General features: G+C 32.1%; 4 protein-coding genes across 6 annotated transcripts in view; 2 read left to right on the forward strand and 2 right to left on the reverse strand.

The window, feature by feature from the left end:
• Window positions 1-19: 19 nt before the first annotated feature.
• Window positions 20-2,979, reverse strand: LOC116772515 (anamorsin homolog). The gene is made up of 5 exons (XM_032664733.2): window positions 2,827-2,979; window positions 2,498-2,724; window positions 2,181-2,343; window positions 960-1,066; window positions 20-188 (listed from the first exon to the last, which is right to left on the reverse strand). Exons 1-5 carry the CDS (start codon window positions 2,969-2,971, stop codon window positions 84-86), a joined length of 747 nt encoding a protein of 248 aa, XP_032520624.2. The 5' UTR covers window positions 2,972-2,979; the 3' UTR covers window positions 20-83.
• Window positions 2,980-3,060: 81 nt separating this feature from the next.
• Window positions 3,061-24,152, reverse strand: part of LOC116772323 (transmembrane protein 184B) — a 60,796-nt gene continuing 39,704 nt past the window's right edge. The window contains exons 8-9 of one of the 2 annotated variants that reach the window (XR_009752784.1): window positions 3,806-4,305; window positions 3,061-3,289 (exon numbers count right to left, since the gene is read on the reverse strand). Coding sequence is in view for 1 of the 2 variants with exons in the window: in XM_061522202.1 (XP_061378186.1) it covers window positions 4,298-4,305 (8 nt within the window). In the remaining variant the exon portion in view is untranslated. Of the gene's footprint in view, window positions 4,306-24,152 lie in introns of both variants that reach the window. The other variant, XM_061522202.1, reaches the window with a different exon arrangement.
• LOC133319084 (uncharacterized) lies at window positions 4,157-4,959 on the forward strand. The gene is made up of 3 exons (XM_061522205.1): window positions 4,157-4,287; window positions 4,464-4,613; window positions 4,729-4,959. The coding sequence occupies exons 1-3, from the start codon at window positions 4,204-4,206 to the stop codon at window positions 4,834-4,836; spliced, it is 342 nt and encodes a 113-aa protein (XP_061378189.1). The 5' UTR covers window positions 4,157-4,203; the 3' UTR covers window positions 4,837-4,959.
• LOC116772330 (dual specificity protein phosphatase 22) overlaps window positions 8,534-24,152 on the forward strand; it is a 42,714-nt gene continuing 27,095 nt past the window's right edge. The window contains exon 1 of one of the 2 annotated variants that reach the window (XM_061522203.1): window positions 8,534-8,986. In XM_061522203.1, the coding sequence (XP_061378187.1) occupies window positions 8,888-8,986 (99 nt within the window). In that variant the 5' untranslated portion in view covers window positions 8,534-8,887. The remainder of the gene's footprint in view (window positions 8,987-24,152) is intronic. The other variant, XM_061522204.1, reaches the window with a different exon arrangement.

The raw sequence follows: 24,152 nt of genomic DNA on the forward strand, positions 1-24,152 counted from the left end.
TTCAATGAAAACAGGCATATTGGAATCTATAGAATTTATTAACAAAATATTCACAATGTGGAATTCTAGAACTAAACTGCTAACTAAACATCAGATTTGAGATCCAAGACAACTTTTTCTCCAGGTTTGAAAGCAGGCATACCTAGGTACGGACAAGTGGCGCAGCGGAAAGCATCACCCAAGTAGCACTGGAAATAAAATTAGAAAAAAACATTACCCATTAGAACTAAAACTAAGAAATCATTTTTTTTTTCAAAGGCTTTTTGCTCATTGTTGAAAAAGCATGAAACCTTATAGAAAAATTATATTTTCACAAGGTGAAAAACAAAAACATCTGCAGTTAAAAGCAAAAGAATTCACAGTAGTAGTCTTTAATTAAGATTTAGAGGTAAATGTGTGTATTAAAAAAATACACATATTCTGCAAATGATTTGAAGGCAAAAGAACTTATGTTTTGCAACATTAAAGCAGTTTCGATTTAAATGGATACCATAGTAATTGAACTTCAAAGAATAAAAAGTTGTCGACACAAGGAAGATTCGAACCTCTGAATTAATCGAGGAAATGTCAAACAGCGCAATCCCAGCATGTATAATAAACAGATTATGATGACATAATTTATAATTTCCTGATTAAAATCTACAGATATGTATAAGTGGTTTATAAAATAAAAAACTAAGTATAGTTCAGTAAGTAATGAAATATAAATGAGAAGAAAAAATTTATAACAGCATTACAATTTTGTATTATGTATAAACATTACTATGAAGTCAACCTTGAATCAAATAATTTAATTTGTATCCAAACTAACTGCTATAACATTATATATGTTGATATAATTCTGTCCGAAGGTTAATTTTACAGCTAAACTGTCCAATATGGGTCCAATTTGTATGGAATTTAAGTGTGAAGTCCAAGCGGAACGGAATAGGTAGTAAAATATAATCAAGGTTACATACACTGCCACAGGAAGATTTTGGTGTATCCTTAATTTCGCCTCTCAACTCTTCAGCCAAACCACAGGAGCAGTCCGCACAGGCTTTCCTCTTACCAGTGGTGGCGCACACTAGAAACACAAATAATAAAATTAACCCAAAATCTAGAATGAATCGTTTAAAGTACATTTTTCAAGGAAAAACTCGACAACACGTTCAATTGATACGTTTCGAGACAGTTAAAAAACATTTTGAGCAAAGAGTGATATATTTACATTACATATAACATTAATAATATATATATAAAGCTAGTGTATAGTTATTTAACAATTTTGACTATTATAGACATTGATATTTATTAAATTTGTCGATAGACGATAGTGAATTCGAATAATATTTTTAACAACAATAGTCGTGCTGTATTTATTTACATCGAAAGTATGCTGAAACTGAGAGCGATATATTAATTTCATATTTTTATTCGTAAAGAAAATATTAATTCACATTTTGAAATTTCATTATGTAATGACCATAATAAAACATGTGAGATGAACATCGTCACAATGAACTGACCTAAAGAAAACTTTCTCAACTAGTCAAACATAATATGAAATTTTTTTTTGTCAAATCCTTATTTGTATATCAAAATAGCGTATATTCTACAGACGCAACATAATCATCAATGAGGCATAATATAATAAAAATTTCCATTCATCTTCTTTTGTTGCATTATTATTGTTTGAGTCAATGTCCTTAACAATTGTGGCCCCATTACTCAATGTTGGCACGAAATCGTTTGGAACACAGAACCTCCACAACAGGTAATTGGAACACAAAACCTCGACGGACATTTACGTCATGATAAATATGAATGACAGTACATTATCAACTATTGTAGTTTTAGATAGCAATTTTATATCATTTTTTTTTTAAATATATTTTCCATTTATATATAGGCTGAATAAAAAAAATTGTTCTTTAATTGAATTTAACAATAGAATGGAGGTTTCAGTACTAGTTTATTTATTTGAGTTGTTACAGAAAGTGTCTATATATTTTAATGTAAAGTATCGTTACCTTTTCTTAAAAAAAATATTTCAACTTAAAAAAAAAAAACATTATTTACTGTTCATTGCTTGCATTAATTTTATATTCCATTTTTATTACAATGAAATAATTTTACGATACTATAAGTCAAGGTAGGGCCATATTGCTATGATAAATGTATTGGGATATAATACTTGCCTCTTAATGATTTTTCATCAGGTTTTGTCAAGTCTTTCTCATCTAGGAGCATATCTGAATCAATTATTTCATCGTCACCCTTAGTCGTCCAAGCTTCTTCTACAGTATCATCTAACTTCCACACAGCTGGCTTCTTAAGTTTAAGAGATGCTTTGGAGCCAACCTGTAATTGCATACTTTTGATCAATTTTTCTAAGACATAATGGTCTATTGGTCATTATTTAACATCACAGCATAATAATTATCCAATTATTTTGAGTACAAGATAAACTAAATAAATATATATTTCAGTTAACCCCTTAACAACTGAATCTTACCTCAAACTTAGGCTTCTCGGCTGAATAATGATCACCATTTTTGATGACATTAAGAAAACCATTGAGTTTTAACGGTGAACAAATATCTTTTTGGTCTTTTAGTATTAATTTACCACTGGGTTTGAGCAGCTTTATAATAATTGAAAGCAAACTGTCTGTGTGTTCCACTGAATTTGGTTGGAGCCAGTTCGATATCACCACATCAAATGATGCTTGTGGTCTTGATCCTGTCAATTAAAACATGAACACATACAAAATAACTTATTTTAAAGGGTGCCTGATTTTAAATAATTGTTTCAATTTATAACTAGATGTAAGCATCGTCTCACCTTCGGCTATCATATTCGAGTTCTCCATAGCTACGGAAACATTCTGAATAGACTGTATTTCTTTAACTAAATTGCTAATTTCGCTGGGTTCGTTGTTATTCCAGATCAATAAAACATTATCTCCGCTCTTAATGATATCCATCATTACTTTGTATAGTATGATAATAAAACTAAATAAAAATAAATGTTCCTCTAAACTCGTAAGAATAAATTGAAACAGAAAAAGTAGTCGGCTTTAAATCACTTCTGAAATTCACAATTTGGCAATAGGAACTTGTTTTTTTTTTCTTATACTGCTGAGGTCTTAGTAATACTACTTTCTTATTCACAACCCGCGTATCAATGATTTGACTATGCAGATAACAATAAAATATAAATAGGTATACAATCTTGAACGACCGTATGTCTAATGTAAAAATGTAATGTCATTTCATTATTGACGGTTTGTTTCACTATAGTGTTCCTGAAAAATGTGACCAGTATTTTTCTTAGAATATTTATAAGCTTTAGCATGAATTATTCGTATGTATATAAAATGAGTAGTATATAAAATATGTAACTAGTCGGTTGATGTAAGAACAAGGTTTGTTATTTACTTAATAAATGCTTTAACTCAATTGCACAAGTTTATTATGGTTAAGAAAAACAAATGCTTAGACTCATAATAATAAGAACCAAATGTTTCAATCGCACATACATCTCACTCCATTTATTGTTGGTGATTCTAAATATTAAGCCAGTTAGTTATTTTATTTAAGATGAAATCTTCTTATCGTTAAGAGGAAAAAATTAACAGTTTTGAAATATCTGTCAATAAATAAAGGAACTCTTAACGTGAGTCCTATGACTGATAATGGAGGTAATGAATCTTCCATCATAATGAAGGTGAAAGTGAAGTTATGTCTGATTTACCCAAAAACGATAGATATTATGTAGCACTTAAAATCAAGATGTTTAGGGCAATAAAAAAAATACTTACTGATGACAATTCATGCCAATGTCAAAGTGAAAAAACATATATGTCATTTGTAAAAGTTCTTACTTCTTAGTTCGGTATTCATGAGGCCGTACAATCAACATAAAAGTTCTTTTCCTGTGTACCTATACAGCTATTAATTAGTAATAAGTATTAAATATGAATGTTTATTTTAATGTATTATTATGTACAAAAAGGAATTAAATACATTTTAAAGTCATTATACATTTATTATTAAAACGAACTACCTCACTGTTGCAACAGAGTGCCTATAAATCTAATGAGTCATAAAAGATATGGCTAAAGTTTTAATGCTTGATAAGAATTAGCGTTAAAAATCTCTATACTTTCCATACATATTCGTCAAAATTTTTGAATAAGCGCTTATAAGGTTTGCAAAAATGTTGCGGGAGGCATTTATGGCTGGTATTTGGTCTTCAGCTGGCAGTACGTTGGGGAAACTGTCAGGGACTCCTGTGGTTGTAGTATGTTGATTTACTTTGCTAAAAACACAAATGTTTCATTAAAAAATTATTCTTCTAAGTTATAATTTCATCATTCTCAGTGCAGTGTGCATCAAAATTATTAAATATAAATATGAAATGGATTGTGTAATATTCTTACAAATTATTCTTTATTTACTATAATATGTTTATTACAGGGTGACAGTTACTTTTTATGGGCTGTGTTATTAATAAGCATGGTTTTAGTAAACACATGGGGCTGCCGATGCTACCTCAGATCATTAGATGCAGCTTCAAACTCTGTAGCCCCGACAGTTATATCTTCTGCATCCAGTTACATTTTGTCTGTAGGTCAATTGTAATACTACAATAATAAAATAGAGTGCTTACATAACATATTTTGTTTATGGAAAGTAAGAATATTTGTGATATTGTAGATAAAAAATATATTATTAATTACAGGGTATCATTGGGGTGGCAATGTTTAATGAAGTTTCATCATTTAAATGGTGGCTTGGTACAGCTCTAATTATACAAGGCTTGGCATTAGTGGCTCGATCAAGGAAATGAGTCTTAATAGTAGTCTGGAAATACTTTTTTTGTATTATAAATATAGTATTACTTCAAGCTTGATATCATTTAAAAGTAAAAAATGAAGTGAAAGGATAAAATAAAATAAATATATTATTGTCACTCTCATATATTTCGTTTAAAATTTATTTATTTAACTACAATGTCTCACCCAAAGATATATATTTTATTGACATGAAAGAGATGTCTATAGCTTTTTCTATTATATGTAAATAAGATTTCGTTTTCTGTGTAATGTTTCTTAGGTTCCTGTTAGATCCTCGTTGTATTTTATTTATTATTATTAATATCAAAAGCAGACAAACTTGATTTGAGGCTATAATTTGTTTGTTTGAATTTTATTGTATGTGTATACAGAAAACCATTAAAAAAGACGATATATTTTAATCCAATGACAGATGTCATTATCCCATTTGACTTTTTTTAGTAACTGCTAAATAGGAGTTAATTATATAGGTCGGGGTTAGAACCAATTTTGACGTTTTTTAAAAGAGTGACGTCAGCATAACTGACGCTACTAATGACTTTATTCTTGACTGTCGTCAGGCTCTAAGGCTGTTAAAGGTAACTCTCATAGCTGGTTTGATGAATCCTTTACTGCGAAGATGTCCGACCGCTGCAACGGCTCGAGCGAGACTATTTTTAATCTCTCGCCTCTATTTATACCAACCAACACCTATTAATGTGACTACACTTGCACAGGTGGCTATGCAGGTGATACCTGATAATTTAAAATTTAAAACTACCCTCAATTGTTGATTATTCAATGAATAAGAATTGCGCCGATTTGTTTTATATATTGAGATATTGACATTTTAAAGAGTTAAATATCAAATTAGTGGGATGAAACGAGGACATTTGAAGTTTTTAGTTTGGATATTGATAATAATTATAAAAATGTAAAGTATAAATAAACCTTATCTATTAAATGATGGTTTTGAAGAATATAAAACATAGGTAACGATGGAGTAAAGCAATTTTTTTATACTTTATAATTTCTACAACGGCCTTTCTACTGAAAGTTTATACGCAAAATTCACAACGTACTTTATTTTTATAGTGTTGAGGCAAAACCAACAAATGCACTCCTCTACTAGTAATACGAGTAAAGTGTAATTTAAGTATATTTTAACTCATAAACTGTCTATTTATTATTTAAATGAATTATTTCTTGGGACACCAGATAATATTAACAAAATGAATGGCTTGGAGTGTACATAACTACGTACTAAACAACATCATTCTATGGAAGTTGGAACATCATTATGTCAAAAGCTTACCTAGTTTCGCGGTTTTTTTAATCAACTAATGGGCCTTTCAATCAAAGATACGTTTGTAACCTAAAGATAATGAAACTTCGCCATCAACGCTTTGATATAGCACTGGAACTAATCAGATGATTGGGTTATTCTCTTATGTTAATAAGATACCTAATTACTTGAGCGAAGTGCAGTTATTAAATCTAGAATATTTTCTATTAAATGTGTCGATTAATAGTTTATGTTATATATTTTTTGAGATGCTACGAACTTGGCAAGCAATCTCTTGTCACTTAAGCGACGATTAAGATTCAATATGATCGCCAGCCACATAAATCATTATAAGTCCCTGAAATTCCTAAGGGATGTAGTTCTACCTCGAACGAACACATTAAATACGTTTTATACCTATTTCACTTTATCGGCGGATTAGTTTTCGTTTTTATGTTGATATTAATTGGTAATAATAATAATAAATTAGTAATAAACGTACCTATCGATTTAAAAAAAATGTGCTCATTAAAATTTATACCTACTTACTTCATGTAGATGTTTCCAATTTAAAGAATATCATCTATTGCAAAATTATTAGTTAATATAGCGTTAAAAGTTTTCGTAGTAACTATTGTTGAAATATTTATATTCATATTTGTATATTGGCCAATTACTTATGAAATAAAATAAAATTATGATAAATTGAAACCACTGTGATTATGTTAAATGGATTTTAGTGGTATTTATAGTGTCTTGTATTGATTTAATCTTCGAAATATCATTAGTAATTCCAGAATCAATGAAGAATAGCAAGATGTTGATTAATAGTTTTTTAACGGAAATCGAAAATCTATATATCATGTAGTATCTGCCCCAATAATTTTCTTATTATTTTTCGTAATCAAATAATGATTTTCGTTAGTTAAAATCCTAATGATGACAACATTGTCGTCAAATTTACTAGAGGAAAACACAAATAGGGTAGATGTAAGAAGATCATAATATACAAACGAAACGATTCCAGACAAAAAAAAAAATCAGTATTACCTACTCATAACAGATATTTCGCTATAACTATTAAAGATTTAAAAAAAAAAATACTTCTGAGCGTTGTTTTCTACATTTTATAAAAATTCTCTCTTTTAAAACCTAGATGAATTGCTCAGATTGTAAACCTAAATGAGCTAAGCGAACAGACCACAATGGCTATATTAAAAATAAGTAACAGATATTAAATAGTACAATAGTGCATTGATAACAATAATTTAGTTCTGTTTACGTATTTAATGAACTGCTGCAATCAAACCTTTAGCTATCAATCAGTACTAAGCAGGCGTCTAAATGAAAGAAACGGTACAGACATCATAAAGAGTCCATTTCCCATAAAATAATAATAAGCTTTTTAAATAAAGAATTCCATATTCGGCATTCATCACACCATCAAAAAATACGTTTACAATGCATGTGCGTGCGTGCGTGCAAGCATGCGTGTAATTTAAATATAACTCCCTCGTGTAGAAATTGAATATTTCATAATATTTATTTATACCTAAGTATTATAAAAAAACCACCTACGATTATTATTTTTTAAGTTCCAAGCAGGCTTCTTTCATCATCATCAAATAATATGCCTATTTTCATTTTGATACAACATTTCGATAACGACAATCTATAAATATAAGCCTTAAACTAAAACGTATAGATATCGAAAGCATTTTTAAGTAACTACCAGTTTAATTACACGTAACAGCAACTGCGTGTGTAATTTAGGTTTAAACAAGATTTTCTTGTATAACTACAGTGTTGAATATTAAAAATCATGAATACCATGCGTGTTTGCATGAATAGATGCATTATATAGAGCACACTACTTGCGATTCATTGTGTGTGGTATCAAGGAAGGACAAAATATATTCAACATAAGACTAGTTGGTTCATATTCCCGTATTAAAACTCTTGTTATATAATATGTTTCTTATTATATATTTTAAACGTCAGTTCATCAGAGGCGGCAGGTCCTTTGTCGTATTATTTATAGGTAAGTCTTAAAAAACATGTCTACTGACAATGCAAAGCTTGTCAGAGTTCAAAGTTACAAAGGCTATATTCGTTTTCATATTCCACCATTAATATACTTTTATATATTTTAATAAGTTACATATATGATAGTTAACTATGTTAGAAAAAAGGAGATTATTTGTATTTGTGAGATAGTTAAGTGGACTAGTTATGGACTAGTTATGGACTAGTGGATATTTACATTTTATAATAATGTTAAATTAAAAATTAAAAGTGAGTAAATGTTTTCGAGTTTTCATTAATTCATATTTATTTTACTCTATTATACAGAATTTTATGGAAGCACTACATACAAAAAAAATAAATATAAAAAGGAGTATCGATATCGATGGCTGCGAGCGTCAAGCTCCGAAGGTTTATAGACGCAGTGAATCCCGGCCGTTTACCAGTAGCGCGGAGCCCTTGGTTGGGAGCGCACGTCCAGTTACAAAAAACAATTCCGAAGCCGCGAAATTATAACGATCAATAACACAAAGCCGCGTGCAAAATAAAAACGTCAGCATTATTATCAAAAACGAATCGCGTGCGTTCCAATTTTACCAGTAAATTACAGGTGTCAATTAAGATATCGATGATTTCGCGTGACAACCGGTGTCAACAATGTAGCCATAGTGACGCGCTCTGTTGACGTTTTGACACGATTAATTCTTTACGATAATCACAATGAAAATAATTTATATGAAATATATTAAATTTCAATGTTTGTTATTTTTAAAAATTGGACAGAACCAATTTTAATTGTTAATTTGTTAATAAATATAGAAGACGAAGCCAAAATGGGGAATGGTATGAATAAGGTAAGTGCAGAAAAACATATCTTTACCAAATGCTGCGGATTTTGGGAGCGTGTCAGGTTACGTAATGTGAACGTAGCTGTTGCGATCTATCGTAGCTTGTAGCATCATCACGATGTTGTACCAACTTTTGTCAAATTCACTTCTAAAAGATATTACAAAAGGAAGCAATGTTGTTTTAATATTTTAAAATAATTAAACCTTATATATCATATTAAACCTTATAGCCCCCTAAAGGTAAATATTTATTGAAGTATTATATAGGTTTACAATTTATTTCTATTCTTATGGAAAATTCACTTCTTAAAATTTACTGGAGGTGAGTATATTGAAATTTTTTACAAAACTCAATTTACAGAAAAGTTGGACTATTTTCAAACAAGTTTTTTCGTAACCACAATGTTAGATTATTTATTCAAAAATCTCACGAGACCTAAAATGAGTATCAATACTTTCAATAAAACCTTCTCCGTCATTGAACACGGCACGTTTCATCAATTTGTTAAAATCTCGATATTTCGTGCTCGTTTTAATCGTCAGTACCTACGTATGACGAAAAACGGTTCTTCAATTTTATTATTCTATTATTCTAGTTGAAAATATTTTTGATCCACTGTAGTACACCTATTAATAAACTTTTAATACTAACAATTAATTATCTTATATGAACTCTCAATGAAAGATTCAGTTAATATAATGGAAAGAAAGTTTCAGTTTAGGATGAATTCTTTCGCAATTTTAACACTTTGATACAAAATCAACATTATTTATACATATTTCATTAAACTAGTTAGTTATCCGATAAGTTCGTTAGTTATTACAAGGATACAAACATAGGTAAATAAGTTGTACCCCTTCATATGATTAATTCAATGCTAAAAGGATTAATATAAAATACTTACATATATATAAAGCACTTGGTGTGATTCATTATAACGTTGGAATTAATACATGATGCATGCATGACATCGTTGTTAAAGTTTCACTCAATAATATATATATATATATATATACATATATATAACAATTTATATGTATCTACATTTGTTTCATTTGCACCATGTTAATGTTCACTGGTTCGGAACGTGAAACATATTCGTTTAGATTTAACACTCTCAAATACCAAGTAACAGATGATTGTTTAAAATACATATAAATAAAATATTTTGTCCGTATCTGAGACTTTCCCGTGTACTCATTTATATGAAAATGTACGTGTAACAGAGCGGTACAAATAAAATTAAGAGTTCGTAGGCGCTAGGTGACAAATAACAAGAATAACTGACTTAAACTTTCATCTCGTCTGCCCGCGATCAGGTTTGCTGTACAGGAACCGAAACGTCGGGCTTATTTGGTTACAAACCAATAAACGATAGTAACCGAAAAACCGAGTTCATTTAAAACATAATGTTGTATAATTATGTTTAAACATTTGAGAAATGTTGAGGTTATTCTTAAATTGATATTTAAATAGAAAATATAATATGAAAAATTCATCTACAGACAAGGACGGTATCCTGCAACTTCCGGAATATCAAGTTGCTTTAACAATAAATCTAGCGTGCCTTGACTTGGATCGATGAATAAAAGATTTTTTATATAACTGTCGTATCTGGAACGCTATAAAATGGAATTTTAATCTTAATTTAGACGCTCGAAATTGATGTTCAAAACGTAATATAAATATTATAATAATTTTATATCTGTGATGACGTATTTACTTATTTTTTTCTATACTACAATGTAAAAAATTTAATTATAATCACAGACCCGAGTCAGAACACGATAGCTTAGTTTGTAAAGCAACTGAAATGTGATAATGTGGACATTGCACGTTCGAATCCTGTTCGTGTAAATAATGTTTAGGTCCCATGTTTTTGCTATTTAATTTTTTTTTAATAAAGGCTTCGTTCATGTCTACTTAATCTATTTTTACGTAAACAATTTGCAAAAATTACATTTAAAACTTCATTCCTGACTCCGTAAGGCAACATAATTAGAGAACTCAAAAAATAAACATCTATAGGTACTTTTTAAGATTTCATACGTTTATATTATAGTAATAAAACAGTTCTTTTATATCGAGGGTCTGAAGTATAATGGTATTAGTGTTTTGGCCGTCGATAGAACGGGTCTTTTCATTCACAATGGATTCTTACCGGTCATTGTTGATTCATGACCGTTACTTATTGGGCTGTTTAACAAAGACGGAGTTAAATTACCGTTATTATTTAGGGCTGAATTTTGCACTAGTAACATAATTTTCAAGTTTCAAACACTATTTTTATAATATTTATCGGTTATTCTTTATACTTATAGTTGAGAGTGATGAAAAACTATTTATATTATTTGAAAGCTGTAAAATTTTGTATAGCTTTATTTTGTAATTTATTTCAACTGATTTTTTTGCGACAAATTTCAGTAACTTTAAAAGGTAACGTCAAGCTGTAAAAAAAAAGCTTTGTGTGTAAAATCAAAAAGTTGACGGTGTTTAGTTGTGCGTTACAAATTATAACAAGAAAAATTAAAACAAATAACCCTTAAGGAAAGCTAAGAATTTTCTCAACCAGAAAATATTTAAATATACTATACATGAAAACAACGTTGATGTAAAGAAAAGTTTTATATAAAAATTCACAGTACATTTATTCACCTTGAACGTCATTGCTGAGGAAAATTCCAAGAAAGAAATAATAATAGTTAATTTTCTATGTAAAACATTGTACAAATCAACATAATACATACATATATATGAAGATATGTTTGTATATTATTATTAATCCCTATATTTTATGATAAAATTTTGAAATGTTTTTTATTCGTAACAAACAAATGTCAGTGTAGTGAGATATGATACTGTTTACATTTGATTGATAGATAATATAAAACTACCCTCATATAACATCGGTCTATATCCCTTGGCGATTTAACGAATTGTATTTATAGTCTGTCCGCCACGGTCCGCAACATAAAATTGGCAATAACTCTAAAAGCAATATTCAAATACTGCGGTATAATAATAATCCAACATAATTCACGTCAAATTTGATTCATCATTGATCATGTTTTATTAATGAGGTAATAATGATATTTATGTTTTTTTTTTTTCCAAATCTTTTTTTTGAATTTTACAGCTTATATTTTTCTTTAATGAGAAATAGGGATGTTTATGGTCTTCGAAACTATCTTATATGTGTTTTGTAGTTGGCATGGACCAGCCCGAATAGGGGAATACGAATGGCTTTCTGAAAGTCGATCTAACACTGATATTATAATCGCGTTACGTTCGAAAAGCTAGAGGATGTCGTAATTTGTAGAGTCCGCTTTCTTTCCTCCAATTTAAAGTAACTTCTCTCCCTTTTTAAACTACATATCATTAGTCTTTTTGGTGGAAAAACACCTTCATCCATCTTCTGTGTTTTAAAAGATATAATAATTAATTTCCATCAATTTGAACTACTCGTCTGCCCGCGATCACGGTTGCTGCAAAGTGACCGAAACGTCGGGAGTATGTAGATTTAAAATAATAAAATACGCGTATTAATCTGAAAAATATTAGTTTTATATAAACGAATACTTGCAAAAGTCTTAGATTAGTTAGAGTATTCAAATACGAAAATAGACTTTCATTTATTATAATATAGATTGTTTTAAAAAGCAAATCTATATGAATCTATATGAAATCAGAATAACATAGACTTTTTACCCACTTTAAAGGCAGAAGGAAACTATTACAAAAAACAACAAATCTTACATTTTATACATACTTCTATCTTCCATCTTTGTTTTTTTTTTCTCTTCAATCAAATGGGGAAAGGAGGTTATATTAAAACACAATCCATTGTTATGGAAAAAATCGGTATCACAGACAATAGTTGTTTTAAAATAGAACGAGTAATCGCAAAACGTTTTCAAAGCTTGCATATTTTTGCATTTGCTTTTCATCAAATACCACAAATATAAAGTGCTCCGACGTGTTTTGGTGGGTAATTACTTTTCTTTTAATCACGGTTCAATTGTATTTATTAAAAGGTCAATATACGACCCAGATAATTTTAAATAGTAATCTGTATTTTAATCAAATATAGCAACGAAATAGCCACGACCCGAAACACGATGTGTTCCAAACAAAACAATCATAATACGACTATTATTTGGAATAGAGCATTTTTACTTTGAGCATTTTTATCTTGATGATACCAATTACGAGTAAACAGAAAGTAATTTTAAAGTTAGACTTGATGAATGATGAAATAAAAGAACATTAGCAACGTTAATAGCTATAAATATTTATGCTAAAGAAGTTTCTAACTTCTTGATATTTTTCGAAATTATTAGTGGGATTTTGATAAAATTCTTTGGGGATTCAAATTAAGAGTCGAAGGCAAATTTGGTAAATTATAAATCTTCTTCAAATCCTTAATTATAAAATACAGTTAACGCAATTTGGTTAAGTCATATTAAAATCACAGTATAAATTTATTTGTATCATATAATATTTGTGTGTCTATGATAATTCTAAAGCTCATATGTCTTATCGATCGCTTAATAACTTACTATATTACAAATGTTACCCGACTGCAAAAATCAAAAGCAAAATTAACCTTTTTATGAATAAAATAAATTCATAAAATGCTGAAAGTTGTTTGAGAATTACGATATTTTTCTCCCGTTTATTGTGGTAAGTTACTTCAATCTATTCTATTGACCCCGCTCACCGTTGTTAGAAGCAAGCGAAGCCTCCCGGGAATAGCGTCAATAGTTTGAGATTATCTTTTACTAGCATCTGACTCTACTTGGACTTAAGCGAAAACTTATATGTCTATAATACAAAATTTTATTATGGAGCTTTTCAGTTCATCTGCTTTATTCACTAAAAATAGGTAAAAGGTGTAACTACCCTATCATAGGCCTAGTTGTATCTTAGGGATGTTCATGAAAATAGGTCTTAAGCTAGAAAAATAAATGAAAAAATCGTATGGTAATGATAATAATAGATTTAACGGCTACAGTTTGCAGAGTATGATGGAAATTAAGATTCACGATCCTTTAGAAAATGCTTCATATTTTAAAGCATCACTCGAGAAACCCTACCATATAGTCTCCGGCAAATCGTCGGGGAGCCGAATAGCTTACATCAAACTGGTCAGAAAGAAATCCAAATATCTGTATAGGAGTTTAAAGAAACTGATTGCTCCAAGAACAATGCTGTTCGTTATAAAAATCTACATTAAAAAGTTGAGAGTTTTACGCTCTGTTTGACTAACTGTTGTAATTGGCGTCTTTAATAAGATATAATGAAATTTGCGAACAAAAATGCATGTATTTAGTAAACATAATTATTTAGTAGTGTTTTATTATGGTTCGAAAAGCATTCATCAACCTGATCAACAATAGCCAATAGGTATTAGTTATAAGTCGTAAGTAGGTATTAGTAATAAGCTGACTACAGGCTTAACAGAAAGAAAGTTTTTAAGGCGTTAATAACGGATGAAGTGAGGTGACAAGTATCTGCGACACTTTCTTTACATTATCATTCAACTTGCAATTTTGTATATGGATACCTTTTTTTTTTTTTTTTGGGCAGAAATCCTCTTACAGACTGCTCACTGCCCTGGCTCGACAGTGAGTTTTGTGTGGGGGTCGCCCAGCGCCTGATGGTATTGGCACTGGGAATACCCACTAAAACTCCCCGGCTTCCCTTCCTGCCCGTATTTAGGGTGATTTGGGATGTATATGGATACCTACACTTTTTTTAGACAGCTTAAATTAAGAAATTTTTTGATTATCGAATTTCGATACGGGATTTTATTCATTTTTTGGTAATTGTATGGAACTACCCGCAATTAAGCATCACGTTAGACCAAACCAGATCAATACGTATACCGTAATCGCCAGCCCCGATTGAGATATTATTTGGGTTGAGTTAAAGCAACATTAGTTTGAAAAGTTGCAAGTCATGGACAGTTAGTGTTGCCAATTGGACATACATGTAACAGAGCTTACATTCGCTTATAAAATATAAAAAAGAAGAGGAACTTTATATGGCCTTGAGGAACGCTAAAGACTACATAGCAACAACGCGTCTGACCACCATAATAAAATAGGAAGAAATATACTTGTTACAAGGAACTTGGTTATGGTGGAAATAGAAGTTACAAGAGGTCTTAATCAACACCATTAAAAGCATTGCTAACAGTGACGAAAACCTGACAGAAGGGATCGAGAAGATTATTTACAGCAATAGGATATACTGTTAGTGAATAATAGTTTCCGTAATCGTGGATAGGAAGGAAAGATTGAAACGGAATGGTAGTGGAAAGGTAAAAAGTGATTGAAGACTTTCAAGAGCGGAATGAGCAGAGTTTTACGCTAAATATTGGGAACAGTGAAACAATATAAAATTATAATGTATGTGATGGTCTATGACAGCCATATTCTATTTATCATACCGGCGCAACATAATGTTATATGTTATAGACGAGACGAAACCTCTTAGCATTCAATGGATTCACCGTGCGGGTGCCGGGTCCATTGCGTTGCAGGGAGTGGAGCTTCAACAGTGCCTGGGACTTGCGACCCAGGTGTAGGTTTAAGGGGCCCCTAACTAACGCGCGTTAAACGCTCACCTCCACTGTCCAAGCTCCTCTCCCTACCCAACCATATTTGAAAAGAACCTACTAGGGCTGCCTTCGAAGTACGTTCCAAGAACGAATTGATGTGAGTTCTGGACAGGCCCAAGTCTTTTAGCAGGTTGTAGAGAGATTTAGCCGTTATACCTCTCGCTCCCACTCCTACCGCGTATAAATCCACGACGAACCTATTTCGAGTGAGTTCGTTTGTGAGCTCGTAATATTTGTTGACCTTGATGGTATGGTCTTTGGGGATGTTGGTTTCCCAAGGAACCGTAAGCTCTATCATCACAACGCGCTTTAAGATTCGCGAATACATAAATATGTCTGGTCTGGAGGCCGACGCACAAATATCCTCGGGGATTTTGTATTGTTTTTCATACGTATCCATCATTATAGTCCAATCCGTAGCCGCTTTAAGGATGGAGTAAGGCTTAACATTTGTTTTTATAGCCCTAGTGCCCTCTCTCACAAAACCTACTGATCGCTCGTTTGTGGTTATTTCCTTTTGCGCTCTGGCTACCGAAAGACTAACCGCTTCACATATGATTTCTAGAACCCTATCGTGACGACGCGAGTATTGACCGCTATCGAGGAGTACCTTACATCCCACTAACAAGTGCCTAGCAGTTCCAACTGCCTTCCCACAGATATAGCAAGTCTTTTCGGTACCTTTACCCCATCTCACTAAATTACTTTGATCTGGGAGAGTCATCTGGAACGCATTGAGATAGAATTTTAGCAATGCTGGCGACCAGTCATGGATTAAGGTGCGCCATTTTAGTGCTAATGGGATGCAAAAATCTCCTATGTCTAACCACTCGTTCTGCATTTCTAAACTTATTGCATGGATCTTATATTTATCATTCTCGTCTTGCCGAATAAAAGACTTCAATATATCCGTATCTTGGACCTTCCTACTTGACCCTAACCCTACTCTGTTACTTTGCGTTCCTATCATAAACTGCTTGTGGAATTGAAGCCTTGACTCTAGCTCTGGGGCATCTTTGTCTTTTGGGAGCGATGTAACGACGTCATCCTGGGATTTCCCCAGGATGTATCTCTTGGAAACTCTCAGGTGTTTGTAGAGCTCCGATGGCCTTTTTAGACTCATCCCAAAACTATTGCGATCCCTAAATAAAGCCGATGAATCAGCCGTTAGCTCGAGCCCGAGCCACAACTTCAACATCTTTATGACGCCTGCATCTAACTTTGACAGAAGGGTTTTATTGAAATCATAAACGAGGAAAGGCCAATTTAAACGTGAAGTTAGGTAATTATCGTAGATCCAAGCTTTTTTAACGTTACTGATCTGTTGGCTATCTACCTTGTTGAGATCGTTTAAAAAGCTATCTACTATACCTTCTAAAGATGGAGTACGACCTATATTATCAATCTTCCGACCGAGAAATTTAAATGGTGCATTTTCTGTAACCGTAGAAATGCATTGACCGCCTAACGATAATCCCGGATCGTATGAGGTGTATCTTGTACTCCGCCTACCGAGACACAGACAGTGACATTTACATGGTTTTGTCCTCAATCCATCGGTCCACTCACAGAATCTATCCACTTCATCTAATAGTACTTGACAGTGTTTGGGGTTACGTGTCAGTATTGCGAGATCGTCAGCGAAGGCTAAAATGGATTCCGTGTATTTATTATTAAACTTGAACCGATACCCCCATTTTTTCTCGTTGCTGCTTAATTTATCTACTAAGATGTTAATTACAATATTAAATACAATTGGAGACAAACAGCAACCTTGAAATAGTCCTACATTGTAACTAAAAGTTTTTGAATGGCCTTCTTTAGTTGTTATAGAAAACTTTAATTTTGAGTAATACGACGCGATCATATCGGTAACTAGGGGCGGAAAGTTGTACCATCTCAGCGCGAATAGCATCAATTCGTGTTGTATCGACCCGAACGCGTTCTCTAAGTCTATCCAACAAACTGTAATTTGCCTCTCGCTTTTCCTAGCATCTTTTAAACTCTCCGACAGCAAAGTGTTGTGTTCTAGGCATCCAGAAATTCCGGGTAAAAACCCTTTCTGGTGATTTGGCCTAAAATACCTGTTGCTGAGCATGAATCGCGTCATTCTCGTTTGTAGAACTGAGAAAAAGATTTTGGATATAGTATTTGTTAAGGCTATCGGTCTAGTATCTTTCGGATCTGTGACTCGATCTTTTTTGGGAATGAGGACAAAAATTGCTTTCCCGAAGCACTCCGGGATTTGCTTCCTTGACCAGATTTTATCGTATATATATGTGAGATGTTTACGAACCGATGGACATTTTTTAAAGACTATATATGGGATACCATCGGGTCCCGGCGCAGATTTAGACGATTTTTTCTTTATCTGAATACTTATCTCATCTAGCGTTGGAGGGATGCCGTGGAAATCGAAACGAGGAATTCCAGGTTTTTGATCGTTGGGATCCGCATAGAGTCTTACACTTTTAGGCACTTCGTATGTGCTCTTAAAATGATCGTAAATTTGTTCATTGGTCAAGAGAAGCTGTCCGCGTTCTTTCTTAAAAATGGTTTTCGAATACTCAAAAGGGTTTTTATCAAAATCTACTTCCTGTTTTGCCCGGTCCAAAATTATCGCGATTTTTTGCGGTTTGCGCCGATATTCCTTGAATTAATTTTAGAATTGATCTTAACGCCCTAGCTAGTTGATGACTAAGGTGATTGTCGCCTAGGGCTTTGGCTATACGTAGATTTTTTATTAATTCCCGTTTTTTCCTCCTCATTTTTATCTTGAAAGAATTGTCTTTATTTTTGCGAGCGTAATGATTTCGAGGTGGATATTGCTCGTTAAAGTAGTCGTAAATAGTATTTTGGAAAGTTTCTACTCGCGAGTTCAAATCCTGCTTCGAGCCCGGATGCTCTAACAGGTCCGCTAAATTGTCGTCGTGAACTTTCCAAGTCGATTGTTTCATGTTTGGAATGCTAAGACGTGTCCGGATGTCAATGGACTCCTGGTAGTTTCCAGTTAATGGCTCACCATGGGATACATGAGGGTCAACTCTATCCGCAGTGAAAGTTGAAGAACTTACCGACGATTGTCGTGCTTCAACACCATTATGTGTTTTTAGATGTTTAATGTACCAGGCTCGTCTCTTGTAATTTTTCCCGCACGTAGGGCATTTCAAATCCGTATTCGCGCCGTTTTCGCCGTTTATATCGACCGGTGGACAGATCTTTCGCCCCCCCTCTCGGACTGTCCTAGGGGTATTTTTCTTAATAGGACTTTTAGCTTCGTAAATCCTGGGCTGGGCTTGCTAGGCCGTTACCCTCGGCTGTCTTTCCAGCAGTCATCTGTCTTTCCAGCGCCATCTGTCTTTCCAGCGTCAACTGTCTTTCCAGCGTCAGCCCGACTCTCCGGGCAGTCGTTTTAAATGAGACGAAACCTCTTAGCATTCAATGGATTCACCGTGCGGGTGCCGGGTCCATTGCGTTGCAGGGAGTGGAGCTTCAACAGTGCCTGGGACTTGCGACCCAGGTGTAATACGTGTTTCCTTATATCGTATTTAACAACATATTAGAAATTAAAAGTTAAGGAGGGAGTGTGAGGTCCAGATGAATGACAGTGAAATAAAGATTGAGACCATCAGCAACAAGAAGGGATGACGTGACATTTTAATTACATTTACCTTGTGGAAAAATTAAGATGTCAGAAAATTAAGTTCAGGTATAAGCTTGGAAGAAGCAAGGTTTACGTTTTCGACGTAACTGATTACACGAAAATCTGTCACCCTTATAATGTGGCCAATTACTTTCCGAGTGGTCATTTTAAAGACGAAATAAGCCATGCTAGCGCTGGGCTTATAGCTTTTTCAGCTCATATTTGAACCACGGAAAAGAGCGGTGATTAATTTTTACTTTAGGAAAATTGTCATGATAATCGAACAGATTTACAAATTGAAAAATGTGGTCATGATAATAACAGAAACTTTCATTATTTATATTTATATTGTGCCTATTCATAAATGTCGTTACCATGTATGAATAATTTTCGAAAGTCATTATTATTATTGAATTTAAAATTCATTTCATTATTCAGTATATTAAATACAATAAAATTATTCAAAACTATGTCGTAAACTAAAGGAAATTCAAATAAGCAATCAAGACGTATATAACTACGTGTATGTATTCAAAATGGCGTCGTTAAATAAAAAGCTAATAAAGAAATTCGAAATTACCTCACAAATTGCTCCTAAAGGAAGAAATCTTTTACGTAAAATAGAATCTTTTACGTAAATTGCTAACAAATGATATTAAGTTAGAGAAAATATTACTTTGTAAATATACAATTTTTCCGCTTCTGAGATATATGAATGTTGAAAGGAGTCAATTTATTTCTTTCGCAAAATAGGTCTTCTATAAAAAACTGAATGTATAGAATTTTCTCTTTTAAGCCAAAGAAGAAGTATGAAGCAGGCTGTCTCATGTTAAGTGTTTACAGACGACGGCCTTAAATCATTTATTCTCTATATCTTTTATAGAAATCCAACAGATTTTCAAAAGAAAGCTTAATTTTGCCACCTCGTATCTCATTATGTGACGGTTTTTTTTCTCCTTCTTCTTTTTTTGTGTTGTTAAAATGTCTTTTATTAAAAAGATTGCATTATTTTTTTTTAATATTCACATAATATTTGAATTGTACTCTCCGATATCGCATACACGGTTACATAATTTAAAATATAACATAAAGCGTTTCATATCTTATTCTCCACTTTAATGCTTAAAGATGTGTTTATGACGACAAAAAGTTTAGTTGTCAATGGATAATATTATATAAGTATATATTTTATCAAAGTTAATCGAACTTAAATGTAGCATGGTTATAAATCAAGAGAGATATGAGCTGAGGAACATTTTTTTTTGTCACCGCTCTCTATAACGCGTTGTGCCGTCAAGAGGCTTATTCAACCCAATGAAATTTAAAATAATCGCTTCAACATGATTCAATTGCTTTTTCTGATTCAAATTTTTATACAGTTAAATGATTCTACGCGAATTTGAATCTAAAGAATTGTTTTTTGATAAAATACTACTTTTTGCCCGCGTCCTCGTCCGCCACAGTTTCAGAATTAGAAATGTGTAGCTCTCCTGGCGAACTGTGTTCCGCCTTAGAGGTCGTCAATAAGCAAATTTTGGATTTTATTAAGTTATTTTTCTTTTTCGGTCGAACGGTATGGAAAGATTCTTATGTCCGTCCCCTGGTTCTAAGCTACCTCCCATTACAGTCAAATCCAGCAGAGTGCAGCCGTGTTTGGGTTTTAAGTAGTTTAACTAATTTCTTTTATATATATTTGTAGATATTTGTTGAAATATGAACGCAGTCCCAATTTAAATATATTTGTGAACGCATCCTAATTTGTGACTTATGACTGTAGACGTCGTCTCTGTCTCTCTCTCGAATAAAGCCGCTCATCGTTGAAGCCACGCTCCGTTTTTTTGTATTTCAGTAATCCTTAATCTAGCTAGTCACTCCATAATCATACAATAGTTTTTATCAATATTATGAGACAGTTTGAATTGAGAGTTGTACTTGGCGGCCAATATTGAAAATAGATATATTTATTATTTCCCTCTTATTAATTTATATTTATAGTTTTCTGATTTTTTTTTTTGTTCATACTCATTTAAAAATTTTATTTTTTGTGAACGTTCACTCGTGAAACATTTATAAATAAAAAATTTAATAATTGATTCTGAAGAATTAATGAATCATATGTAATTGTACCCAATGGAATCTAAACGTTGTTGTAGTAGGCTAGTAGCTCAACAATATTAGAAAAAATATATTTATTTATTGGTTTTATCGAAACTATCAAAATTAGTGGGAAATCCTTAAACATTTTCTTAATATTATGTAATTATATGTTCATTGCTTATTGACCCTCAAAAATAAAATAACAAAAAACTTATTTTCAGAGTAATTTTCTAACAATCGTAGAAGTATAAATTCGTTTATAGTGACCTGTTTGCTTCTGACGTATTTTTTTTACAGTAGCCTAAACTATTGGTAGTAACAGCATTTCGTTTGTAGTTTCTTTTTCTTCTGTAGTAACCATTTAAACCCGTATTGTGGATTAGATTTCTATTGTAGAAGAATTTTCGTAGCGTCATAAGTAATTGTGTTTAACTTAATGTCGAAAAAAAATTGCCGCATCTAACATACTCCTGAAGTATAAGATAAGGTGTATAATCAGAAAAAATTTAAATCAATTATAAAAAAAAATAGGTAGTAGTCGTTTTACAAATATTTTTTTATCAATTTATTATTTGAATACCAATACAGATGCATACATAGACGGGTTCTGATTTGTTTTCAAGGCACGTTGACTATTTATCTCGTTCCTAGTGATTTTACTTAAGGTTCTGATTGCTGTTTCTTGTAATGACATGTAAAATGTAATGGAAATATATTTAGCTCGTAAGCTCTACAAATATACATTTTTTTTATTCACCAGCTAAAAGTCTCTTTGAACAAGACGATATTGTTTATGCACGCGCGAATAAGTTTAAAAAGTCCATTGTTATAGACTTTTTTAAGATTTTAAACAGTATTTTTACAATGAATAATTTTGTCATATTATATTCTTGGTTTATTATCTTATTTATTAATTTTAGCTTAAATTATTTAGGTTCGTATAAGCCGTAGGCTTCTTAGAAACAATTATATTATATATTTACGGTCGCTCGGAATAAGATGAATTACGCACTTGTTAAGTTTACGAATCATCTTTTACTATTTGATATCAACGCCTTGCATTGCCATGTTTTTTATATGAAGTAAGTTTTGATAGGTTCAAGAATCAGTACAGTGTACACTGAACATTAAGTGCTACTAAAAATAGTATCCTTTTTAAAACAAACAAACGTAATGTGATTATTTAAATAATGATCAAATATGATAAAAAACTTATAAATTTAATTGAATTCTAGTTTTGCTGTGACGCTTACTAGAGACCTCTATCGCATTATTTATAAACAAAATATCCAGGCATTTGAGCTATTTTTAAATCTTTTATCAGAAAGTCTTTGAAGGCCGAGATAATATGTGACACTCACGATTTACGCTCAATTAAGATTCCATTTTAGTAAAAGTCACTGCAGGCTAAAAGAACTCTATAAAGGTCGGCCAATAAAGAGATAATTATTTGGCATGGTTTTTTTTTTTTCATTAAGTTTTTTATCTTTAGGTTGGGGATTATCTTAAACACAAATCGTCGTAAAAGGTATAAATTAGAGTAGTGAAATTACTTCAGACTTAGATGTGTAGGTGAAAATATTTCTGAACAGTGTCTTTTAATAATATATACAAAACTTTTCTTTTAGTAACAACACACAGGGTTTAGCCTCATTTGTGTAAAAGAACCTTAAAATTTCGTTGTTTTTTTTAAATCTAATAGTATACAGAGGTAGTTGAAAATCAATGTGATTCCACTTTGTGGGCTGGTTCGGTAGGAGTTTTCCATATAATCACATTTTGTCAGATTTCCCAGCTAACAGACAAATATTCCCCTGTCTCCGTATTACTAGAGATTACCCACATGTACACGGCATTCTGTTCATTGAAGCTGATAATTAATGAAGCCTGAAATATCTATTACTAAAATACTCCCAAGCCGCTGTAATCCACGCTCGGGGATATAAATGTGTTAATCAAGTGTAGGTATTTTAAAAATTACAGTGTTAAGTAAGAGTGGTGTTACCTAGCGTGCTATATCATTGCGATCTGTACTCTTGTCTGACGAAATTTGTGAACTTTTTAAGATCTCCTTCATTACGGAGTGCTTACAAAGCAAAATTTCAATATTCCTTAAAAGATTATTTTGTGCTAAAAGTCCTCAAAGAATCATTGAATTAACTTCACTACAAAGAGTGTCGTATTTGTATGAAAATGCTCAAAGTATATCAATAGGATTCAATGGAGTACTGAAACCTATAGATCATTAAGTGAGTGCCGTATTTGGCGATATTCCTGTTGTTAAGTTTTCTTTATTAAAAATTAAATTTTATCACACTCTTTTCCAACACTACATACAACAATAATCGCTTCCATAAAATTAGTTGAATTCATGATTTCATATATTCTACCGAAAGTCACGTATCAACACGAATAAATATTAGGTATGTTGTTACAGGTTTGAACTCATAGGGGACTCGTTGAGAAGCCGTTTATTATTTGAAGCTATGTCTGAACAACAACATTCATGTACGATGAAGTGTTCAATATTCATAGTTACTTTACGCGTGTTATTCTAAGTGACTGTGATAAATTGGATCAGTAGGTATGCTTAGTCCGAGTTTGCCTCGTCACACTACGTACGACACTTTGAGCTTGTCTCATTAAATAACCTACGTTAATACTATAATGTACGAATATTGATGAAAGCTAAACTGTTACCGCTCCGTATGTACCGTGACGATGGAAACTATGAGTAAATATGTGTACATGTGATCAGATAATAAACAATTAACAAGGGTTTAATAAGACGGAAGTCGTGGTGGCC

The sequence above is a fragment of the Danaus plexippus genome, chromosome 12, assembly GCF_018135715.1.
Source record: "Danaus plexippus chromosome 12, MEX_DaPlex, whole genome shotgun sequence".
Lineage (NCBI taxonomy): Eukaryota > Metazoa > Arthropoda > Insecta > Lepidoptera > Nymphalidae > Danaus > Danaus plexippus.